At 34.5% G+C, this 21,014-nt stretch overlaps 1 protein-coding gene across 2 annotated transcripts in view; it reads right to left on the bottom strand.

The window, feature by feature from the left end:
* The window catches only part of CNTNAP5 (contactin associated protein family member 5), a 723,905-nt gene that overhangs the window by 44,961 nt on the left and 657,930 nt on the right, over positions 1-21,014 (bottom strand). For both annotated transcript variants that reach the window (XM_016161356.2, XM_016161355.2), the window contains exon 20: positions 6,107-6,237. In XM_016161356.2, the coding sequence (XP_016016842.2) occupies positions 6,107-6,237 (131 nt within the window). The remainder of the gene's footprint in view (positions 1-6,106; positions 6,238-21,014) is intronic.

The raw sequence follows: 21,014 nt of genomic DNA on the forward strand, positions 1-21,014 counted from the left end.
GTAGTTCCCATCCATCCTACTTTTTTCAGCCTAGTCAAATCCTACCAGTTTCTTCCAGATTCTACTGTTAATATTCATATGGTGTTATCCTTGGAAAATATCCTCATATCTTAAAGTAACTTTTAAGAAGATAATAAGACACTTTTAGAAATTAGCCTGGCCTGGGCTCCCCTTGTGGAGCAACTGATAGGGACTAATACCCAGTTCTTCCAGCTCTACTGTCATGGGATTCCCTCTGCACCCATTTGTCTTGCAAGGATTCCAGCTGTGCGAGAAGTCCCTGGCTGTGACTTGCGAAATGTGATTATATGGTTAATTATTTTTCCACTTATAAAATTAGACTATAATAATATTTGTTATTTATTGAAAGCTTATAATATGAGACACCATACTAAAGCATCTTTCAAAATTTATTTTTACAGACTGGGGAACTGATATTATACAGAGATCGACAACTTTATCAAGCACATACAGTGTCACAAAGCAGTGTCCCATTGTCAAGGGGTCCACCCATCATTCCATATAGTCGTTGCTTTATTATTCATACTTCTCTAGGTATTTGAGCAAATTTTAGACAATCGCTGTGTGTTTTTATGTTAAATTTCTACAAAATTAATTTATTAAATATCTGAATACTGTATGCCAGACACCCTTCTAAGTGTTCCCAGAGTCCACCACCTCCAGGTAGCTTTTTTTTTTTTTTTGATAACTTAGATTCATAGATCCTCTTCTTTCATGGCACCTTTATTCTACTCTAACCTTGCCTTTAAGATGCTGTGTCATAATGATTCTTTTCTTTCTCTCTCTCTCCCCACTAAACTATTGGTTCTTTGGCTGTTTGAGAATATGGACATATTATCAATATATGTTTTATGTAGTGCTTACAATAGAAACTGCCAAAATAACTCCTAACACAGGTTTGCTGAGTCCTTGAATAAATATCTTGATTCTCTTTCTATTTTGCAGGCTATGAAGACAGAGTCTGTCATACCAACAGGATGCTTCTGGGTTCCCTGGAGGCCCCACACAGATACAACACAGGATTTTGGCCTCCATGGTCCTCATCCTCAGTCTGTTTAATGTGCATGGATTCAGATTGTCCTGAAAGAGTTTTCTTCCCATACTACCTCAGAACTCTCACTTGACTCTCTTATTCTCTGAAACTGTACCTTCCAGCAAGAGACAGGAGGTCCTCCACAATACTTTGTCATCCAGGTTGGAGAAGAGGCTAAAGTGAGCAGAAATTTTCTGCTCAGTGGAGAGAAGTACAAGAACTCAGAATTGTGAGTTAAGCTGAGATTCCCCTGGCTTATTCCCTCACTTCTTCCCCAGGCTCCACAGGGTCACTTTTCTGTGTAAATGATTCTCTGAACTTGACATGCTCATGCGCAAATGTTATATATGAAAGAACTAATTGTTTAAGTACATGAGTCATTTCTGTCCTACTGTTCTGCTTTGTGGGAAATTATCTGGTCTCTAGCACTTTAACCAGATGACTAACAGAGAAAAAAGGACGTAAATGACACTTACTAGGATTTTTAGAAAAATGACAATTTGTAGAGGTTTGTAGAGAAAGGTAGCATGACTCAAAAGAAACTTGAGGCTATTGGTAGACTACAGATAGCTGGGGATGTGTTCCAGGTGTGACAGGGATCAAAGACTTTTGGAAGGAGTACTGGTTTTGGTATGAGTTACCAATTTGAAATGCATAGGGCAAAAGCAAAAACAAACAAATAAATAAACAAAGGGGGGTGCTACCACAAATATTTATTCTTAAAACTTCCATATGTATGATATAGGCTAGGCCAGCATTGAAGTATTCAATAGAAAGTACCTTGTTTTGTCAGACTTTTTTATGTTTATTTTATAGTTTATTATTGTTTTTATTTTTAATTATAATTAGTGAGGTTGAAAAGGATGAAGCACCATAGTCCTTTAGGCCTTTTAGATGGCTAAATTCATAATCTGGCCTAAAAACTTGGTTGATCTCAGAATCGTAGATACCCTTTGATCTCATCAAGTCGTTAAATGAGATGGGAAAGGGAGAAATATGGAAGAATCCTTTTTTGAGTAAGCCTTAGATGCCAAGCTTCATTCCTGGTTCCTTAGCTATATTCTTTCATATGATTTTTTGAATGTTTTAACTTTATTTTTTTAATTATAAAAATTATTTTTATTTTTTAATTACAGTTGACATTCAATATTATTTTATATTTGTTTTGAGTGTATAGCATAGTTATTAGACACTTATACAATTTACAAAGTGATTCCCCAATAAGTGTAGCACCCATCTGGCATCATACATCATTATTACAATATTACTGTCTACATTCCCTATGTTAACTTTACACCCCTATGACTATTTGTAACTACCAATTTGTACTTCTTAATCCTTTCCCCTTTTCACCCAGTACTTCCCCACTTTTGTTTCACAGATAAGTATATTGAAGCTGAGAAAGTAAGTAACTGGTCCAAGATCACACAGCATAAAGGGTGGAGCAGGGATTCATACTCAGGTCTACCTCGCTCTGGGGAAGCCTCTCTTGACTGTTGGATCTTCATCTATCAAAGGAGGTAATTAATATTTGCTTTCTAACATGCCTGGCTCTTTTTCTTTACAACTGGCTGTTGTGCTGGTGTTTTGCAAAATGGCTTAATCTGTTTAATGTCATAAATGCAGATAAGGGGTTAAAGTTCAACTTCACCATCGGAGCATTTTTGTGGGCACTTGTGCCTTAAAAAATACTAACCCCTTTAAAAATCTCAAAAAAGCACCAGGAGTTCTTGTTCCTGACAGCAGACTCAGCTCCCAAGTTCTCTTTCCTATTATCAGAGAGAAAATTGAGGAGGAGTAATAGCAACTCCAGGCCTTGGGAGCTGGGAAAATTAATTCAGTTATTAGGTGCCAAATGCTTTTAGCTGGCTGAATAAAGTGATGATTACCTGTCCTCTCTAACAGGTTCTCAATACTGCCTGAGATTCTACTCCACAGGGCCTGGGTGTGGAACTGGGCACACAGGAGGAGAGTAGTCTGCTCTCTTCTGCTTTTACTGAAGAGCTTGTTCTAAGCGAGGAGGAAGGAAAAGAGATCTGGATAGGGTGATGGTGAGGGGGCTGGGAGTGCCAGGGGAGACAAGTGTGTTGTGTTACTAGGTCAATAAAATAATTTAAAGTTAAAATAAATAAATAAATAAATAAATAAATAAATAAATAAATAAATAAATAGAAAGATAGATAGATACATACATACATACATACATACACACATGCATGCATGCATACATACATACATACATACATACATACATACATAAATACATAAATAAGTAAATTTTTTGGCCTCCACTTTTTTCCTTTCCCTTCCGTGCTTTGAAATATGTCCTTAGCCAGTGTGTGCCTTTCATCACCTATTAATTGATTAATCCAAATATTTTAGAAGGAAAAAAATAAATATATTTTATCATTCTCTCACTGCCCTGTTTGTTATTCATTTGTGGAAAAGGAGTCATATATACAAATGCCCATCAGAATGCCTCCCGGCCACCCCATCAAGACTTATTGAAACATATTCAAATGAGAATTCATCATTCCCATCCCTTTCCTCTTCCAATCTGGCCTCAACCCAAATTTTCTCCTAAGAAAGACATTTCTCTCTTATTTCAGTAATAAATGCTAGAGGTAAGCCCACAAAATTATAATCACTCAGAGAATGTTTTTGTACTATATATTTAACAATTACTCTTGAAATTCAACCCGGTCAAAAAACACACACAAAAAACAAATAAACAACAGTCAATTTAGACTTCTTCCACAACCCATATCCAAAAGTTACTCACTTACCCTTCGAGGATTCTGAAAATAAATGGAGGCCATAGTAAGAAGTGTGGAATAACAGACAGAACAGTGATAGATGAAATCAGGGAAATAAGAGTGGGAAGGTAGCAGGTATGTTGGATCATGGACATCATCTTTAACTGTTACAAGATTTTTGGCTTTGGAAAGAAGAGTCCCATATACTGAGTAATCTTTTAGAATCACTCTGCTGCTTTCTTGAGAATAAGTCTTTGTGAAAGGAGAAGAGGAGTAGGCATCCTTCAATTAAGAGAAGACTATAACCTGCAATAACCAAGGAAAGAATGAGGGCAGCTTGGGGCAGTATAGATGCCCTTGATCAACAACATGTTTCATGTGAGAAAAAGAGAGGTATCAAAGATGAAACCACAATTTCAACACTGAGCAACTGTAAAAATGAAGCTGCCATTAACTGAGGTATGGGAGATTATGGAGCATGGGGGGTGGTTGAGGGACAATTCTCAGCAACTCAGTTTTAAATATGTTGCATTCAAGATATCTAATAGCTCTCCACAAGAATATGTCAAGTAGGCAGTTGGATATATTGGTCTGGAGTTCAGGAAAAGGACTAATCTTAGAGATATTTTGGGATTAATTAATTAGTATATACATGGCATTTAACGATGTGAAATTGAGTGAGTGAGATTAGCCACAGAATAAGTGCAAATTAAAAAAAAAAAGAAAAAGAGAGAGAAAGAGAGAGAAGGAATCTGAAGATGAGTCCTGGAGGGTTCCAGTTTTTAAAGTTTAGAAGGTAAAGAAGGACCAGAAAAAGAAATTAGAGATGCAGAGGAAAAACTGGTGAAAGCAGTGCCCTGCAAGCCAAATAAGAATATGTCCCAAGAGCAGAGAGAAATGGCTGTGTCAAATGCCAGTGAGAAGAAAAGGAAAAAACCATTGAATTTTGCAAGGTAAAGCCATTGGTGTCTTGAGAAATATTATTTCACTATAGCACAAGGAAAAATAATCAATTATGTGGGTTTGAGAAAAGTAAGGAAAAACTTAGAGATGAAGTATATAAACAACATCTCCAAGGATCTGGGCAGTAAGCTGAAAGGGAAAATGGGGCGGCATATGAAGTCAGATAAGAGGATAAGAGAGAGGTTTCTTTCCCTGGCACAGAGAAAGTTTTTTAGTTTTACTTATTTTTTTTCTTGTAATATTTGCATGTTTTATGCTTTGGAAAGCCATCAAATAGTGCTGGAAAAATGTTGAAAAGAGAGATGAAGAGGATAATGCTGGAGTAATATTTTTCAATAGGGTATAAGAACTGTCCTTCAAGTGATGGGTCAGGCCTTAGCTAGTACCATTCACTGTTCATATTTAGCAACGAGACAGCATACAGGGACACAGATGTGGGTAGTTGGGTAAATGTGGTGGTGAAAGTATGTAGATATATTAATGTTATATTATTTTCACCAGAAAGGAGAAAACAAAGTCATCTGCTAAGAGTGAAGACATGGTTGAGATTGGTGGTGATATAAGAAGGTTTAAAATTATCACCTAGGATATTGAAAGAGTGGATGGGTTAAAAAAAAAATAAGGGACGACTGTTGGGCAAATTTCAGTGCTCACTTTAAATCATGATTCTAAAGGAAATATTTCTCTATTGTGATATGTCATCACCTACTGCCTGCTCTTTATAACAAGACCACTAGAATTTCAGAGTGCCTGCCACATACTATGCTTTTCCAGATAGCTTTGTCAATAATCACACGAACCACCTGCCTGAGCACTTTCCTCTTTCTTTTCCACCTTGCCAATTCCAATTCACTTTCAAGATTCAGTTTAGTCCTAGCTTCATCCAGGAATTGAGTACTAATACCCACATGAGATCAGTGCCCTCCTGCATGCTTCCATTTCACCTGGGAACACTTCTGCTCCAGCCCTTGTTGGCCCCTGGTGATTCTCTTCACCTGTGTCTTTCTCATTATGCCACAATTCAGGTGCTATCAAATAAGCAGGCATCAAAGTTGCCTGCTGCCTCTCCTTGCAAAAAAGCGTCTAAGTAGATCTAATGTGAGGTCCAAGAATTTTCATTTCTAACAAGGTCCCAGATGATGCTGATGCTAGTGGGAAAGAAGAAGCACACTTTGAGAACTGCTATTCTAGCTCTTCGAAGTCTGGAATCAAGTGTGGACCATATGTATCCTCAGAACTTGGCTCTACAATTGGCTTAGGATAGAAGTGCAGAAAAGTGTTAATGAGCGCCCAAGTCATATTTGGCTGAATGAGAAGAAAAAAAATAATGTACCTGAATTGTAAGCTCTCTTCCCTCTCGGTTAATCTTCAAGTGATGCATCCTTCTGTTGGCAAAGTTCTCTACCTCAATGGTGAATACATGGGATTCTTCCTTGCTTAGCTGATAGTGAACTTGTAAACTTCCTTGAAAAGAAAATATTAGAAATTAGAATTCAAAAATGGCCCATAAAATGCAAAAGTATGATCAGATTGTATTTTAATTGATTATTACTGTTCAGTTAAATTAAAATTTCAAATTAAATTAAAGGGATAAGTATTTCAATTCTTCGATCATTCTAATTTTTAAAAGATTTGCTGTTACTATAGCATTTGGGTTCTTATAGAAATTTCTGAATATAGCTGCAAAAGTAAAGTGTGTGTGTGTGTGTGTGTGTGTGTGGGATGGGGGGAGTGTTATCAGAAACCAAATATCAGTTTGGAAAATAAAACCACAATCTATTTTGTAATAGGATTGTGAAAAATTTAATAATATAAAATTGTTTTCCACTCTCTTCAACTTCTATCATTTCTAATAACTCTCTTTCTTCTTAATTCCCTTCATGAAATTTCAAGAATTTATAATGTGAAATAAGATTCCAAAATAATCTAAAGGAGAGTAATAGAAAATAATAATCAGCCAAGAGGAGAAGCTCTATATAGCCAATCCTGGATGTCCAGGTTTGTTTTCTTCTTTTGGTTCCAATCATTACAAATTCCAAAATGTTAATATTAATATTTTTGATTATTTTATTACTTAAATAATTAATACTAGCTCTCTAGCAGTAGCATATTTGGTGCTGATAAGAATTGGGAAGATGTGGTGGTGCAGATGTGCAGACATCGGGCAAAGGGACCCTGGCTGCCTGTGTTAGGGAAAGACCTATTGTGTGCACTAGTGGCTTTTGGGCAGAAAATTACTCCAGGCTGCTTCTAATTCTAAGAATCTTGGTGTTTTCATATTTAATTCAATCAAAAAAAGTAAATCAGCATTATTATATATTAGGCATAGTGATAAATACCACATTCCTTGAGGGAATTTGTAGTTTTTTACACTACCACTATTTGGATCATCCATACACATATCTACATTCTATATACATTTATGCATTTTAAAATTTGCTTCCATTTTATACATTTTTACTGATATTTGCCTCATAGCTATCCATTTTAGATGTCAATAATCTCAACAGGGACCCTGTTAAAGAATTCTGGAGCTTCCTTGACATCCCAGTTTATATCTAAAACACCTCAACCAAGCAAAGAAATACATAAAACAAATATTAAGAGATATAAAAGGAGAGATTGACAGTAACAAAATAATAGTAGGGGATTTTAACACCCCACTCATATCAATGAATAGATCATTCAGACAGAAAATCAATAAGAAACAGTGGCCTTAAGCAATGAGTTAGATCATATGGACTTAACTGATACTTACAGAATGTCACAACTGAATAGACGTTCTTTTCAAGTGCATATGTAACATTTTCCATAATATACACATTTGGCCAGAAAACAAGTCTCAGTATACTTAAGATTAAAATCATATTGAGCATCTTTTTTGATCTCAGCACTATGAAACTAGAAATCGATTACAAGAAGAAAACTGCGAAAAACATAAACATGGAGGGAAAAGAACATGCTACTAAACAATCAATATGTTAATGAAAAAATCAAGGAAGAAACCAAAAAATATCTTGAGACAAATAAAAATGTAAACACAACAATTTAAAATATTTGGGACACAGCAAATGTAGCTCTAAGAGGGAAATTTTTAGTGATACAGGCCTACATCAAGAACAAAAAAAATCTCAAATAAACATTCTAAACTTATAAGTAAAGAAACTAAAAAGTGAAGAACAAACAAAGCCCAAAGTGTGTAGAAAAAAGGAAATGATAAAGATTAGAACAGAAATAAATGAAATAGAGACCAAAAAACAACAGGAAAGAACCACAAAATTAATAATTAGTTTTTGAAAAGATAAAAAAAAAGAGATAAAACTTAATCCAACCTCATTAAGGAAAAAGAAAAGAGTGAGGGTCCAGATAAATAAAATCAGAAAGGAAAGAGAAGTAACAACTGATAGCACAGAAATACAAGGAATTATAAGAGAATACTATGAACAATTACATGTCAAGAAATTGAACGACCTAGAGGAAATGGATATAGTCCTAGAAACAAATATTCTTCCAAGACTGAGTCAAGAAGAAATAGAAAACCTGAACAGACTGATTACTAGAAACAAAACTGAATCAGTAATCAAAAACTCCCAACAAACAAAAGTCCAGGACAACATGGCTTCACAAGTGAATTCTATCGAGCATTCAAAAAAATAATTCTTATTTTTCTCAAACATTTTCCCCTCCACCAAAAATATGAAGAGGATGGAAATTTTCCAAACTTATTCTATGAGGCCAATGTTACCTTGATACCAAAACCAGATGAAGAAACTACAAAGAATAGAAAATTACATGCCAATATCCCTTATGTAGAGAGAAGTAAAAATTCTCAACAAAATATTAGGAAACAGAATTAAGTAACATATTTAAAAGATCATGCACGTGATCAAGTGGGATTTATTTAAATATGCAAGAATGCTTCAATATTCACAAATCAATCAATATGATATACCACATACATAAAATAAAAGATAAAAATCATATCAATAGATGCGGAAAATGTGTTTGACAAAACCTAGCATCTATGAATGTTAAAACTCTCAGCAAAGTGGTAATAGAAGAAACATACTTCAACATACTGAAGGTCATATATGACAAACCTGTAGTTAACATACTCTGGTGAAAAGCCAAAAGTGTTTTCCTAAAGATCAGGAATAAAACAAGGATGTACACTTTAACTGCTTTTTTTTAAACATAGAATTAGAAGCCCTTGTCATAGCAATCAGTCAAGAAAAATAAATAAATTTCATCCAAATTAGAAAGAAAGCAGTCTTGTAATCTGGAAACTATAAGACATTGATAAAAGAAATTGAACATGACATAAATAATTGAAAAGTTATACTTGTTTCATGTATTAGAAGAATTAATATTGTTAAAATGTCTGCACTACTCACAACAGTCTACAGATTCAACAAAATACCAATGGCATTTTTCAGAGAATTAGAAAAAGTAATCTTAAAATTTATATAAAACCACAAAAGACCCAGAATAGACAAAAAATCTTGAGAAAGAACGAATTTGGAAGTGTGACACTCCTGCTTTCAAGCTATATTACAAAGTTATAGTAATCAAAACAGTATGGTATTGGCACAAAAACAGATCCATAAATCAATGGAACAGAATAGACAGCCCAGAAATAAGCCCACACTTTTACGGTCAACTAATGTATGACAAAGGAGGCAAGAATATACAGTGGAGAAAATACAGTTCCTTTAATAAATGGTGTTGTGAAAACTATATAGATATAAGCAAAATAAAAGCAGACCGTTTTCTTCCATATACAAAAATAAACTCAATATGGATGAAAGACTTAAATATAAAACCTGAAACCACGCATAGATAGTAAACATTGACATTGCTCCTAAAAATATACATATGTGTGCTTGTGTATGTACACTTTCAAACAAAGACAAAAAAAGTGGAGGAAAAAAAGAAAGAAAGAAAAATAGAAACTAAAAAGCTTTTGCACACCAAAGGAAGCTATCACCAAGGTGTAAAGGCAACTTACTGAATGAAATAAAAAAAAAAATTTGCAAATGATATATCTAATAAGGGGTTAATATTTAAATATACATATGATCATTTATACAGCTGAACATCAAAAGAACAAACAATCCATTTAAAAATTGAGCAGGGGACCTAAATAGATGTCTATCTAAAAAAGACATACAGATGGCCAACAAACATGAAAAGATCCTCAACATTGCTAATCATAAGGGAAATGCAAATCAAAACCATAATAAGTTATTACTTCATACCTGATAGAATTATCACAAGGAAAAAAAATAAAAAGGATTGGCAAAAATGTGAACAAAAAGAAACCTTTGTGCACTGTTGGTGGAATTGTAAATTAGTACAGCCAATATGTAAACAGTATGGAAATTCCTCAAAAAAATTAAGAGTAGAACTACTGCATAATCTAGCAATTCCATTTCTGGGTATTTATACAAAGAAAACAAAAACAATAACTTGAAAAGATATATTCACCCCTATGTTCATTGCAGTATTATTTACAATTCCCAACATATGTAAACTCACATGTCCATTGATAGATGAATAAAGAAAATGTGGTACATATATAATGGAATACTACTCAGCCATAAAAAAAATAATGAAATCTTGCCATTTACAATAACATGGATGGACCTGGAAAGTATTATGTTAAGTGAAATAAGCTGGACAGAGAATGGCAAATATATGATTTCAGTTTTGTGCGGAATCTAAGAAACAAAATTAATGTACAAAATTGAATGGAACTGAGATACAGAGGACAAATTGATGGTTGCCAGAGGGAAGAGGGTAGGAGAGGATCAAGAAAGGGGATTAAGAAGTACAAACTTTCAGTTATAAAATAAGTCATAAGGCTGTAATGCACAAATTAAAGAATAGACTCAATAACACAGTAATAACCATGGTGACAGATGGTAACTAGAATCATTACAGTGATCACTTTGCAAGGTATATAAATATTGAATCACAACTTTGTATATATGAAGCTAATATAATACAGCATATCAATTATAACTAAAAATGAATTAATTAAATAAAAAAAATAAAAACCTCAACCAGTCCTTTTAGAGTCGTACAAATATTGACCTCAATTTCTTAAGCGTTCTAATGCAATCGATGCCTCCTGAAATTCCCAACATGATATTCTGAAACTTCTCACTGACTCATTTTCACATAACACATACAAAAAAATCTCCATTCATAACTTTTAAAAATAAATTTGACACCAATAAAGTCTAACTTTCAATCTTCTCTGAGGCACAGGGTTGAAACAGAGAATGGTGTGGGGTCAGGGACAGGAGCTAATTAATCACCTTCCCCCAGGATCTTCTTTAGCTGCTTGTCAGTGATCTAAGAGACAATTCTCTCCTTCCAGTGTGTACTCTAGTGATTCCTCAAATTGCCATCAACTTCATCAACAGAGAACGTTGTCTTATCTTCTAGTCTCTGGGAGAACCCTGAAACCCAGATCTATGTCCTGCCCTTAGGCCCTCCTTTACCTCCACTATGTGCTTCATCTGTATGCTTCCATTTCTTCTTTAGAGTTTTCTATTCCATCTTTCCTTCTGTGTTTAACAAAATGGTAAATATTACAAGGTTGCAGTCTCATAGATAACTGACGGAGGGAAGGTGCTGTTTATAAATCTAATAAACAAAAAGAGGAATTGTTCTGACTGTGACTCCACTATAATTTATTTAAGGCACTATAATGCATTCTCTTCTATTTGGTCTCAATTTTTTTTTTTTATTAGTAGATATTAGCATTGCCACATGTGCGTAATATGGGCTGAGATAAGATGTTCACCATGCAGAAATCAGAAATGAAATTGATTTGAGCCCCATTTAAGGCTTTTCCAAATATGGAATAAACATACTTATAATGGAATGACCTTTTATCACCAACAAGTACCCTATAAAATTGTTAATAGATTCTATTAATATTGGAGCACTCAAGTTGTATCTAGCTTATATTTTTATTATTATTATTATTATTACTATTCAGGTCTTCGGGCAAAATCCATATCTTTTTTTTTTTAAAGAAGTAAACAAGTAATACCACTTCACTTTATAATGTGACTTTAAAAAAGTGGGAGAAGTTATCTGCGATTACAAAGAACTATTTAAACACAATAGTAGGAACCTACTTCAAATCAAAGAGGAGGTAGTCCTATCTTGTTAAACTTCCTTGCTACTTTGTGGACCAAGCAGCATCTCTTCGCCCATATCATGCTTGAGTTTCTGCTTATGATTCTACTTTCATTTAGAATACATTTTGTTTTCTTTCCTGCATTTTATGAGTGAGGAAACAGAGGTACCTCGGGTAAATAACTTTTCATGACTTATAGTATGTGATGAACTCAAATTCAGAAACTAAATCTAGCTAGTTCCAAAGAGCATGGTTTTTCCATGGGCTGCAATGACCCCATGTGATTATCTCAGCCCAGAAATCTCTTACACTTCAAATTTTCTCATGAAGCTTATCCATCCCGCAAAGTTCGGGTAAGGTTACTTCTTCCAGGTAGCCCTCCCTGGCTTCTCCAAGGTGCCCTCTTCTGGTCCTATAGGCCCTGTGCTCGCCTCTATCCAAACACATATTGGCTTGTGTTGCCTGTTTACTTGCAATTTGAAATTTCTCGGGCATCTTTACATATCTTATTCATTCTTAGATTCACAGTGTCTAGTCCACAGTAAATACTCAATGTATTTGAAAGGAAGAAAAGGAAGAGGAGAGGGAGGGAAGGAAAGAGAGAGAGGGAAGAAGAAAGGAAGGTCTAAAAAATTCAGTGGCACATATAAATTTTTTACATCTAAGGTAATAACTTATATGAAACAATATAAAAAAGGTGGTATTTAGGCTCAATAAGTCCTAAGACCAATGACTTATTCATAGTTATTGCCTCACCCTGTTGTTTATTGACCTGGACTTGGGAAAACACCTGTCCGAAAAAATCCCAAGAATGGCATGCCAAAGAACTAGATACATCCTAGAGTCCTTATCTTGAATTGAGTGGTGTGTTCACTGGTTTACCCTCCTTCCCACCTGCATATGATCTGAGGCCTGGATGTCTCAGGAAATTCATTCAGGTTTGGATTCTCATAAACTGCTTTGAACCTTCTGCCTCTTGTCAATGTTTAGGGTTCTATCTCTTTTCCGTGCATCTGGATTTGCCTTACATGCCCAGTCCTGTGGTTTTTAAATTGTTTAACAGTTTATTCAAATGAAATATATAGTAAAGGCTGTTGTAGAAAACAGAAAATATGAAGCTGCTTGAGTTGAAGTAGGAGCAGGAGACTCTCTTTAGGCTGCCACTGCCATTGTACCCTCCTCCACCTCTCACCCTTCAAGCTCATGCTGTCTAACAGAATTCCTTGGTCTCCCAGCAGCATAGTACAAAACCCTTGCCCCTTCAAAGGGATAATTCAATCTACTACGGTTTGGTCAGACGGACAAATGGACAACTTGTATCTATGGCCACAGCCCAAAGAGCTGTTCCTCTCTGCAGTCTTGACCCCATACTCCAAATGTCTAGAGGTTAAATCTGACAAGCTTACCATTGGATATGGCTAGGCTTTAAGTTGATCAGTATTAGACTGTATATATGTGGTTAGAGCCATGCTCCCTTAGGAGGTACTGGACCTATTTTGGACTGTTTTTGTTTGTTTGTTTGTTTGTTTTGTTTTTTTAAAGAACAGTAATTTTTTCTTAAGTTCTGGAAGCTAGAATCCCAAAATGTTTTCTCAAAGTCTCTAGGCTAATACCTCACTTCCCCTTTCCTCTTCATAGTTTCTGGTAGGCGTCTGCAATCCTTGGCATTCCTTGGTTTATAGCCGCATCAGCACTTCAGTGTCCTCCATTATCTTCATATGGCCTTATCTCTGTGTGACTCTGTGAAACCTATTTTCAAAGCTATTCTAATACTCAACGAAAGATAACCATGTACCCTTTAGCAAGACATTTTACTATTTACATCTTGCTTGACAATCATGAGAATGATTTTCCCATTCTTCTTATGAGAATGAGGAAATTATTGACTGGGAACTCATAATTGAAAAGTATAAATAATATTTAGTTCAGTGTCTCGAAGTGAGCCATATGGTAAAAATTCTTGCACCTCAGTTGTTCAAGAACATTATTTTGTTCTGTTCTGTTTTACTCATTCTCACTTTTCCAGTTTTCCTACTGTAATCTGTCTTTTATACTGCCATTAGTAGAAGTATTATAACACATATTTGGCCACATGACTCTAGCACTTAAAAAATCTCGAGGGACCCTAATTCTATATAATAAATTCTGACTTCTTAGCCTGATGTGTGAGGCTCTTTTTTTTTATCTTCCCAATTTTATCACATGTATCTATTCATATCTTAATCACACCTGAACCCTCAACATTCTTCTGAATAATGCTCTTTCTTTCTTCCTTGCCTTTTTTTTTCTCTCAGGTGGGTATATATCTCTGACCCCTTAACTACTTGGCAAGCAGCTCCTCATTTATTAAGGAGACAAAAATAATGGTTATACTTGCCTGCTATTATATGCTTAACAGATATTAGACACTTAAATGGGTGCTAATTTTTTTTTAACTGTTCAGATTAGGTAATCAAATTTCGGAGAGGTAAAAATCTGTGCAAGTATAATAACATTCATAATGAAAGATGATTCAAATCCAGGAGTACAGACATTTAAAGTATATGCTCCTTTCATTGTACCGTGCTGTCTTCAAAGGGATGAGTGGTTGGGTAGATGAACAAGTAGACGAATAGAGAAGCAGATTTCCAAGCAAGGGGAAAGGTGAATGATTTGATAGACAATGAATACATATTTTGTGGATTCAAAACAATAAGCAAACATAAGGGTTGAGGCAATTAAAAAAAGTGTGTTTCAGAGAAATAGCTTTCTTGAAGGAAGGTAGGATTTACTCAACAACAACAACAAAAGTGATATGCTTATGTAACTGTACAGGTAGAAGCAGAACAATGAGTTGAATTTTGCCACACTCAAAGCAGTAGAACTGTAGGCCAGTAGAGCTGATAAGAATTTTAGTAGACATACACTCAGCTAACTTTCTTATTTTAAAAGATGGAAAAACTAAGACCCTGCCAAAGGAATAAGACATGGAAGAGAATAGAGTGGTAAAGAGAGAGGTCACATGGAGAAGGCTCATACTAAAGTGACAAAAATGTGTACCTTAAGGATCCCCTGAAAAACTTTAAACACTTGTGTGACTGGGCTGATCTACACAAAGTGATTGATTAAAAAAAAAAAAATTAGCCTGGGTACTCTGAATGCAAGTTAGATCTAAAAGGAAGGCATGAAGCACTACCTGCTCTCATGTCAAATGGAAAACCAATGAAAGTGTTGAACCACCACTTGAGCAGGAGTTCATTCTATATTTCCTTTAAGAGACCCTTGCCAGTTTTTTTGTTCTACTATTTCACTTGAAAACATCTCTTCTATATGTTGAATATTGTCCATTCCCTATCAGTATATATCAATCCCACATTCAGACAGTTTTCTATATACTCTTTAGTTTCTACTACCCAGACCATCCTCACCAATTAGCTCCTCTTCCATTTTTAGTGCCTCACTGAGTGACACCAACCATCCACTGGTTGCTTAGGTCAAAATCCTAAAAGCTATTCTTGCTTTGTCTATTTTATTCACCAATACTTCCATATACATGTCATACACCTAAGTCATCAGTAGCCCTCTGGCCTCTACAAATTTTGTATCTCTTATCCTGTTTTTAGCTCAATCACTACAGCCTCATCCAGTCCATCACTATTTCTCACCTGGACCATTGTAACATATCTGAAGTAACTCTCAGATTCCAGTTGTACCTCTTTTTTCCCTCATATCCATCTGTTCTTCACTCAGTAGTCAAAACAAGCTCTTTAAAGTGTAAATTTGATGTTACTGCCTATAATGTTTTAAAATGACCGTCTAAGGCACTGAGAATAAAATTAAAATTATTTGTGATGGCCTATAAGATCCTATATGATCTTCCCCTGTACTTCTTTTGTATCATTCATTCCATACTTGCCTTTATTCACTAGGCTCCAACTACTATAGACCTTTTTTTTTTATGTTTCCTTATTGTACTGAGGTTGTTCCTGCCTCACAGTCTTTAGACCTGCTTTTTTCCCCTCTCCACCTGGAATGTTCCTTTATAGATCTTTGTTAGAAGGCTCCTCCTTATTCATGAATCAGATGTGATTCACTCAGTGATGCCTTCCATACCCTGCCCAGCTACCTCAACACCTCCATCTAACAATGTTTACCCAGGTGTTATTCATGATTAATTAACTACATCATAAAACCAATATCAGAATTTAGCATTTGTTATTATTAATACTGCAGTCCCTTTATAATTCCAATTATAAGCATCCCACTCTCTGACTACAACCTCCTCCCTTTCTGGATCCCTTCTCCTAATGCTCAGATTCTTACAATTCCTGGCATGTAGATTAATCTTACCAACTACTCAATCCTCTTTTCTCTTTTTGCCCAGCTCAAATTGCCTGGCTCATCCCAATGGCCATCCTCTTGTATACACTCTTAATTAATTTGGTTTACTCTTTATCAAATGAAGCTGTTTGCTTGGCAGAACCATAACTACTAAAATCCAACCTACATTATGTTACTGCTGCATAGTTTAGGTGGCAGAAAAAAAATACACAAACCATGAGGATGGCTCAAAAGCAACTTTAAATTTATCGCCACTAACTTCTAGAGAGCCCTTCATGTGTCCTCCCATTCTCAGTGTATTGCCTAAGTTCTTCTAAGCCCATTTACTTTCTGATTCTGGAAACTATTTAATGTATTCTCTCTTTCTTCAGACCTTCAACTCTACTTTTGTCCTCACTCTTAGCTGAACTTGTCTACTCCTTCTCTAAAAATACTGAGGCAATCAGAAAAGAATTACAAACTTCTGCCACCATATTTACTAACCTATCATTTTCTGAACCCATATGTTTTACCCTTCTTTCTATTAATGTAGAAGGATTGTTCATGCTCTTTTCTAATGTCAATCTATACATATTCCTTTTCATCCTTTTCATCTATTTGAAGACATCACTCAGGCAAAACCCCCCTCCCGTTTTTACAATTTTTAAAAAATTTCATCTTCTCTACTATGTTTGTCCCATTGATATTTTTCCTATATTCCCAAGGCTTAATCTATGGACTTCTTTATCAACATTCGCTGCCTTGACAATCTCCATCCAGTGTTATGGTTCCACATACTATCTCTGGCTTTCTGAGGGCTCCCATAACATATTGTTCTGGAGGTTATAAGTTTGAAATCTAAGTGTCAGCTGATCTGCACTTTCTCAAAAGGCTCCAGGAAAAATATTTTCTTGTGTCTTTCCTAGTTTCTGGTAGCTCCTGACAACTCTTGGTTCCTTGGCTTATAGCTGCATTATTCTGACCTCTGCCTCTATTGTTATGTCACATGACCTCTGTGTGTCTCTATGTGTTTCTGAGTCTCTGTATCCATATCTCTTTCTTCTTATAAGGACATCAGATGCGCTTAGGGCTCACTCTAATCCAGTATGATTTCATCTTAACCTAAATAATTATATTTGTTGTGACCCTTATTTTTACTTAAGGTCATATTCAAAATTATGAGTGGTTGTAAATATGGGGGGTGAAACCAATATAATATTTAAATATAGACCAATTTCTAAATTTGTATCTCAAGGCTGATCTTCAATCCCCAACTCTGCACTTTTATATTCAATTATCCTCTTGACATCTCTACTTAGATGATACTAACCTCAAACTTAATATACCCCAGACTAAGCTCATATTCTTCTTTCCCAAACCTGTCCCTTCCATGACTTTTCCCATCTCGAGCACTGGAAATCCTATTCTCCCAGGATCTCAGCCAAAACTCTTGGAATCATCTCTGATGTATCTCTTTTTCTTATAGCCTATGTCCAGTAGAATATGACATAATTTTATGCCTTCCTTCAAAATATATCCTAAATCAATCAATTCTTCCACTTCCCACCAATTTCTCTATTACCACCATCATCCAAACAACCAACATTTATCATCCAGATTATTTTAATAGCTTCCTAACTACACTCTTTACCTTTTAAAGACTATTTCAGCAGGGCATCTAGAGCAACTCTGTTAAAATCAGATATATCACTCCTCCACTCAAAATCCTTCAATAGTTTCCCATCTTACACAGAGTAAATGCAAATATCTCTGCTGCCATTATAAGGTCTTAAGATCTCTCTTCATCACGCTTCTCTCTGGCATCCGGCCACTGCTTTCCTTACAAGTTCTCAGACAGCAAACACATTTCCCTTGGGGACTTTACATTTCCTGTTTTCTCTTTGAGAACACTCACCTATAGATTTACATATGGCTTCTCCTACCTCAACCTCTTCAAGTCTTTGCTCAAATATCACCTGTTTGAAAAGTTCTTCTTTGATGATTATGTTAAAACCTGCAAAATCCCCACCTGATACATGCATATTCATAATTCCTTTACCTTGTTCTCTTTCCCAATAAAGCTTATTATCTTGTAATTATTTTACATACTGTGATATTTACTCTTTATTACCCATCCCCTTCTACCAAAAAGCAAGTTCCATAAGGTCAGATATTTAATAAAATGCAAGAGTCTAGAATAGAATATATAAATATTATCCTCCATACTTAGTGGAAAAACGTGGTTTCAGCCGTACAACCAATCACACACACAGGCTGGATCACTTTGTAAAACATTCTTAGTGAAGAATTTGTTCACCCATTCTTTGAAAGATTTGGTCTTTCAAAAACTAGTTTTTATAGTACTTTTCACTAAATGGCTCATTTCTTAATTTGTACATTTTTAAATGTGCTTAGTGATTTTCATCCCCTATTTAATTGTAGCCATGATAACAGAATTTGACTTGTACTTTTCTTTGGAGTATTCACAATGTTAAGAAAAATGTCTAGCATATATTGAGGGAGGGGTGCTCAATAAATATATACTAAATACTGTTTTATAGAATGAATGAATGAAAAGTAGGTCATTTCAGTAATATATTAAAATATTTTTTATCTTATCCTATAAAAATATTCTTTATCTCACCCATGTTTAAACATATATGACACATAATTACTTAATGGTTGATAATATTAATTTTAATAATAATTTTACTTTATTTTTTATTTACCAATTATAGTTGCAATCCAATATTATTTTATATTATTTTCAGACACACAGCATAATGGTTAGACATTTATGTAATTTATGAAATTATCACCCTGATTAATCTAGTACCGACCTGTTACTATACATAGTAATTAAAAAAATATTGGCTATATATTCTTTATGCTGTACTTTACATCCCTATGGCTATTTCATAATTATCAATTTGTACTTCTTAATCTCTTCAGCTTTTCATTCAGCCCCCAATCCCCTTCCCATTTGGCAATCACCCGTTTATTCTCAGTATCTATGAGTTTGTTACTATTTTGTTTGTTTATTTTGTTCTTTAAATTCCACATATAAATTAGATCATCCTCTGTCTGACTTATTTTACTTAGCATAATACCCTCTAGGTCCATCTACATTGTTACAAACAGTAAGATTTAATTCTTTTCATGGCTGAGTAATAAACTACTTCTTGATCCAATTGTCTATTGATGGGCACTTAGGTTTTCTTCATATCTTGGCTATTGTATTAGTGCTATAATGAACATAGGGGTGCATATATGTTTTTGAGTTAGTGTTTTGAATTTCTTCATATGAATATCCAGAAGTGAACTTGCTGGATCATAAGGTAGTTCTATTTTTAAGTATTTGAGAAACCTCTAAAATGTTTTCTATAGTGGATTTGCAATTTCACCCACAGTGCATGAGAGTTTTCTATTCTCCACATGCTCATCAACATTTGCTGTTTGTTGATTTATTAATGGTAGCCTTTTTGGCATGTGTGAGGTAATATCTCATTGTGATTTTAATGTACATTTCTTTGATGATTAGTGACATTGACCAACTTTTTATATGTGTATTGGCCATCTATATGTCCTCTTGGGAGAGATGTCTATTCATGTCCCCTGCCCAATTTTTAACCGAATTCTTTCTTTCATTGGTGTTGAGTTGCATGTGTTCTTTATAAATTTTGAATATTAACCCCTATCAGATGTATCATTGGCAAATATCTTCTTCCGTTCAGTAGGTTTGTCTTTTTGTTTTATTGATTGTGAATTTTGCAGTGAAAATATTTTTAGTTTGCTGAGGTTCCATTTGTTTATTTTTTTTCTTTTGTTCCCTTTTTCCAAAGAAGTATATCAGAAAAACATATCACTAAGAGCAATGTCATAGACTTTACTGTCTATGTTTTTTTCTAGGAGTTTTATGCTCTGTGGTCTTACATTTAAGTCTTTGATACATTTTGAATGTATTCTTGTGTATGGTGTAAGAATGTGATCCAGTTTCATTATTTTTATATGATTCTGTCCAGTTATCCCCAAACCACTTATTAAATAGACTGACTTTGCTTCTTTGTGTATTCTTGCCTTCTTAGTCATATATTAAATGATCATATAGGTGTAAGTTTATTTCTAGCCTCTTTATTCTAGTTCATTGATCCATGTATCTGTTTTTATGCCAGTATCATGTTGTTTTGATTACTATAACTTTGTAGTATAGTTTGACATAAAGTAGTAGGATTCCTCTAACTTTGTTCTTATTTCTCAAGATTGCTGTGGCTATTCAGTGTCTTTTGTTGTTCCCTATAAATTTTAGAATTATTATGTTTTATTTCTGTGAAAAATACCATTGGTATTTTAAGATCGCACTGAACGTATAGATTGCTTTGACTAGTATGGTCATTTCAATGATGATAATTCTATTCATGCGTATGGTATATGCTACCATTTATTTGTATTTTCTTCAGTGTCTATAATATTTCAAGTACAGGTCTTTTACCTCACTGGTTAGATTTATTTCTAGGTATTGTATTTTATTTTATTATCGATGCAATTGTAAATTTTATTGTTTTCTTAATTTCTCTTTCTGATAACTCGTTATTGGGGTATAAAAATGCAACTGATTTCTTAATATTAATTTTGTATTCTGCTACTTTACTGAATTCATTTATGAGTTCTAATAGTTTTTTAGTGGAATTTTATAGTTGTCTATATATAGTATCATAGCATCAGCAAATAATGATAGTTCTACTTTTTTTCTGATTTAGACATTTTTATTTATCTTTCTGGTAATTGC

This window comes from Rousettus aegyptiacus, unplaced genomic scaffold (assembly GCF_014176215.1).
Source record: "Rousettus aegyptiacus isolate mRouAeg1 unplaced genomic scaffold, mRouAeg1.p scaffold_m13_p_2, whole genome shotgun sequence".
NCBI classification, from domain to species: Eukaryota; Metazoa; Chordata; class Mammalia; order Chiroptera; family Pteropodidae; genus Rousettus; species Rousettus aegyptiacus.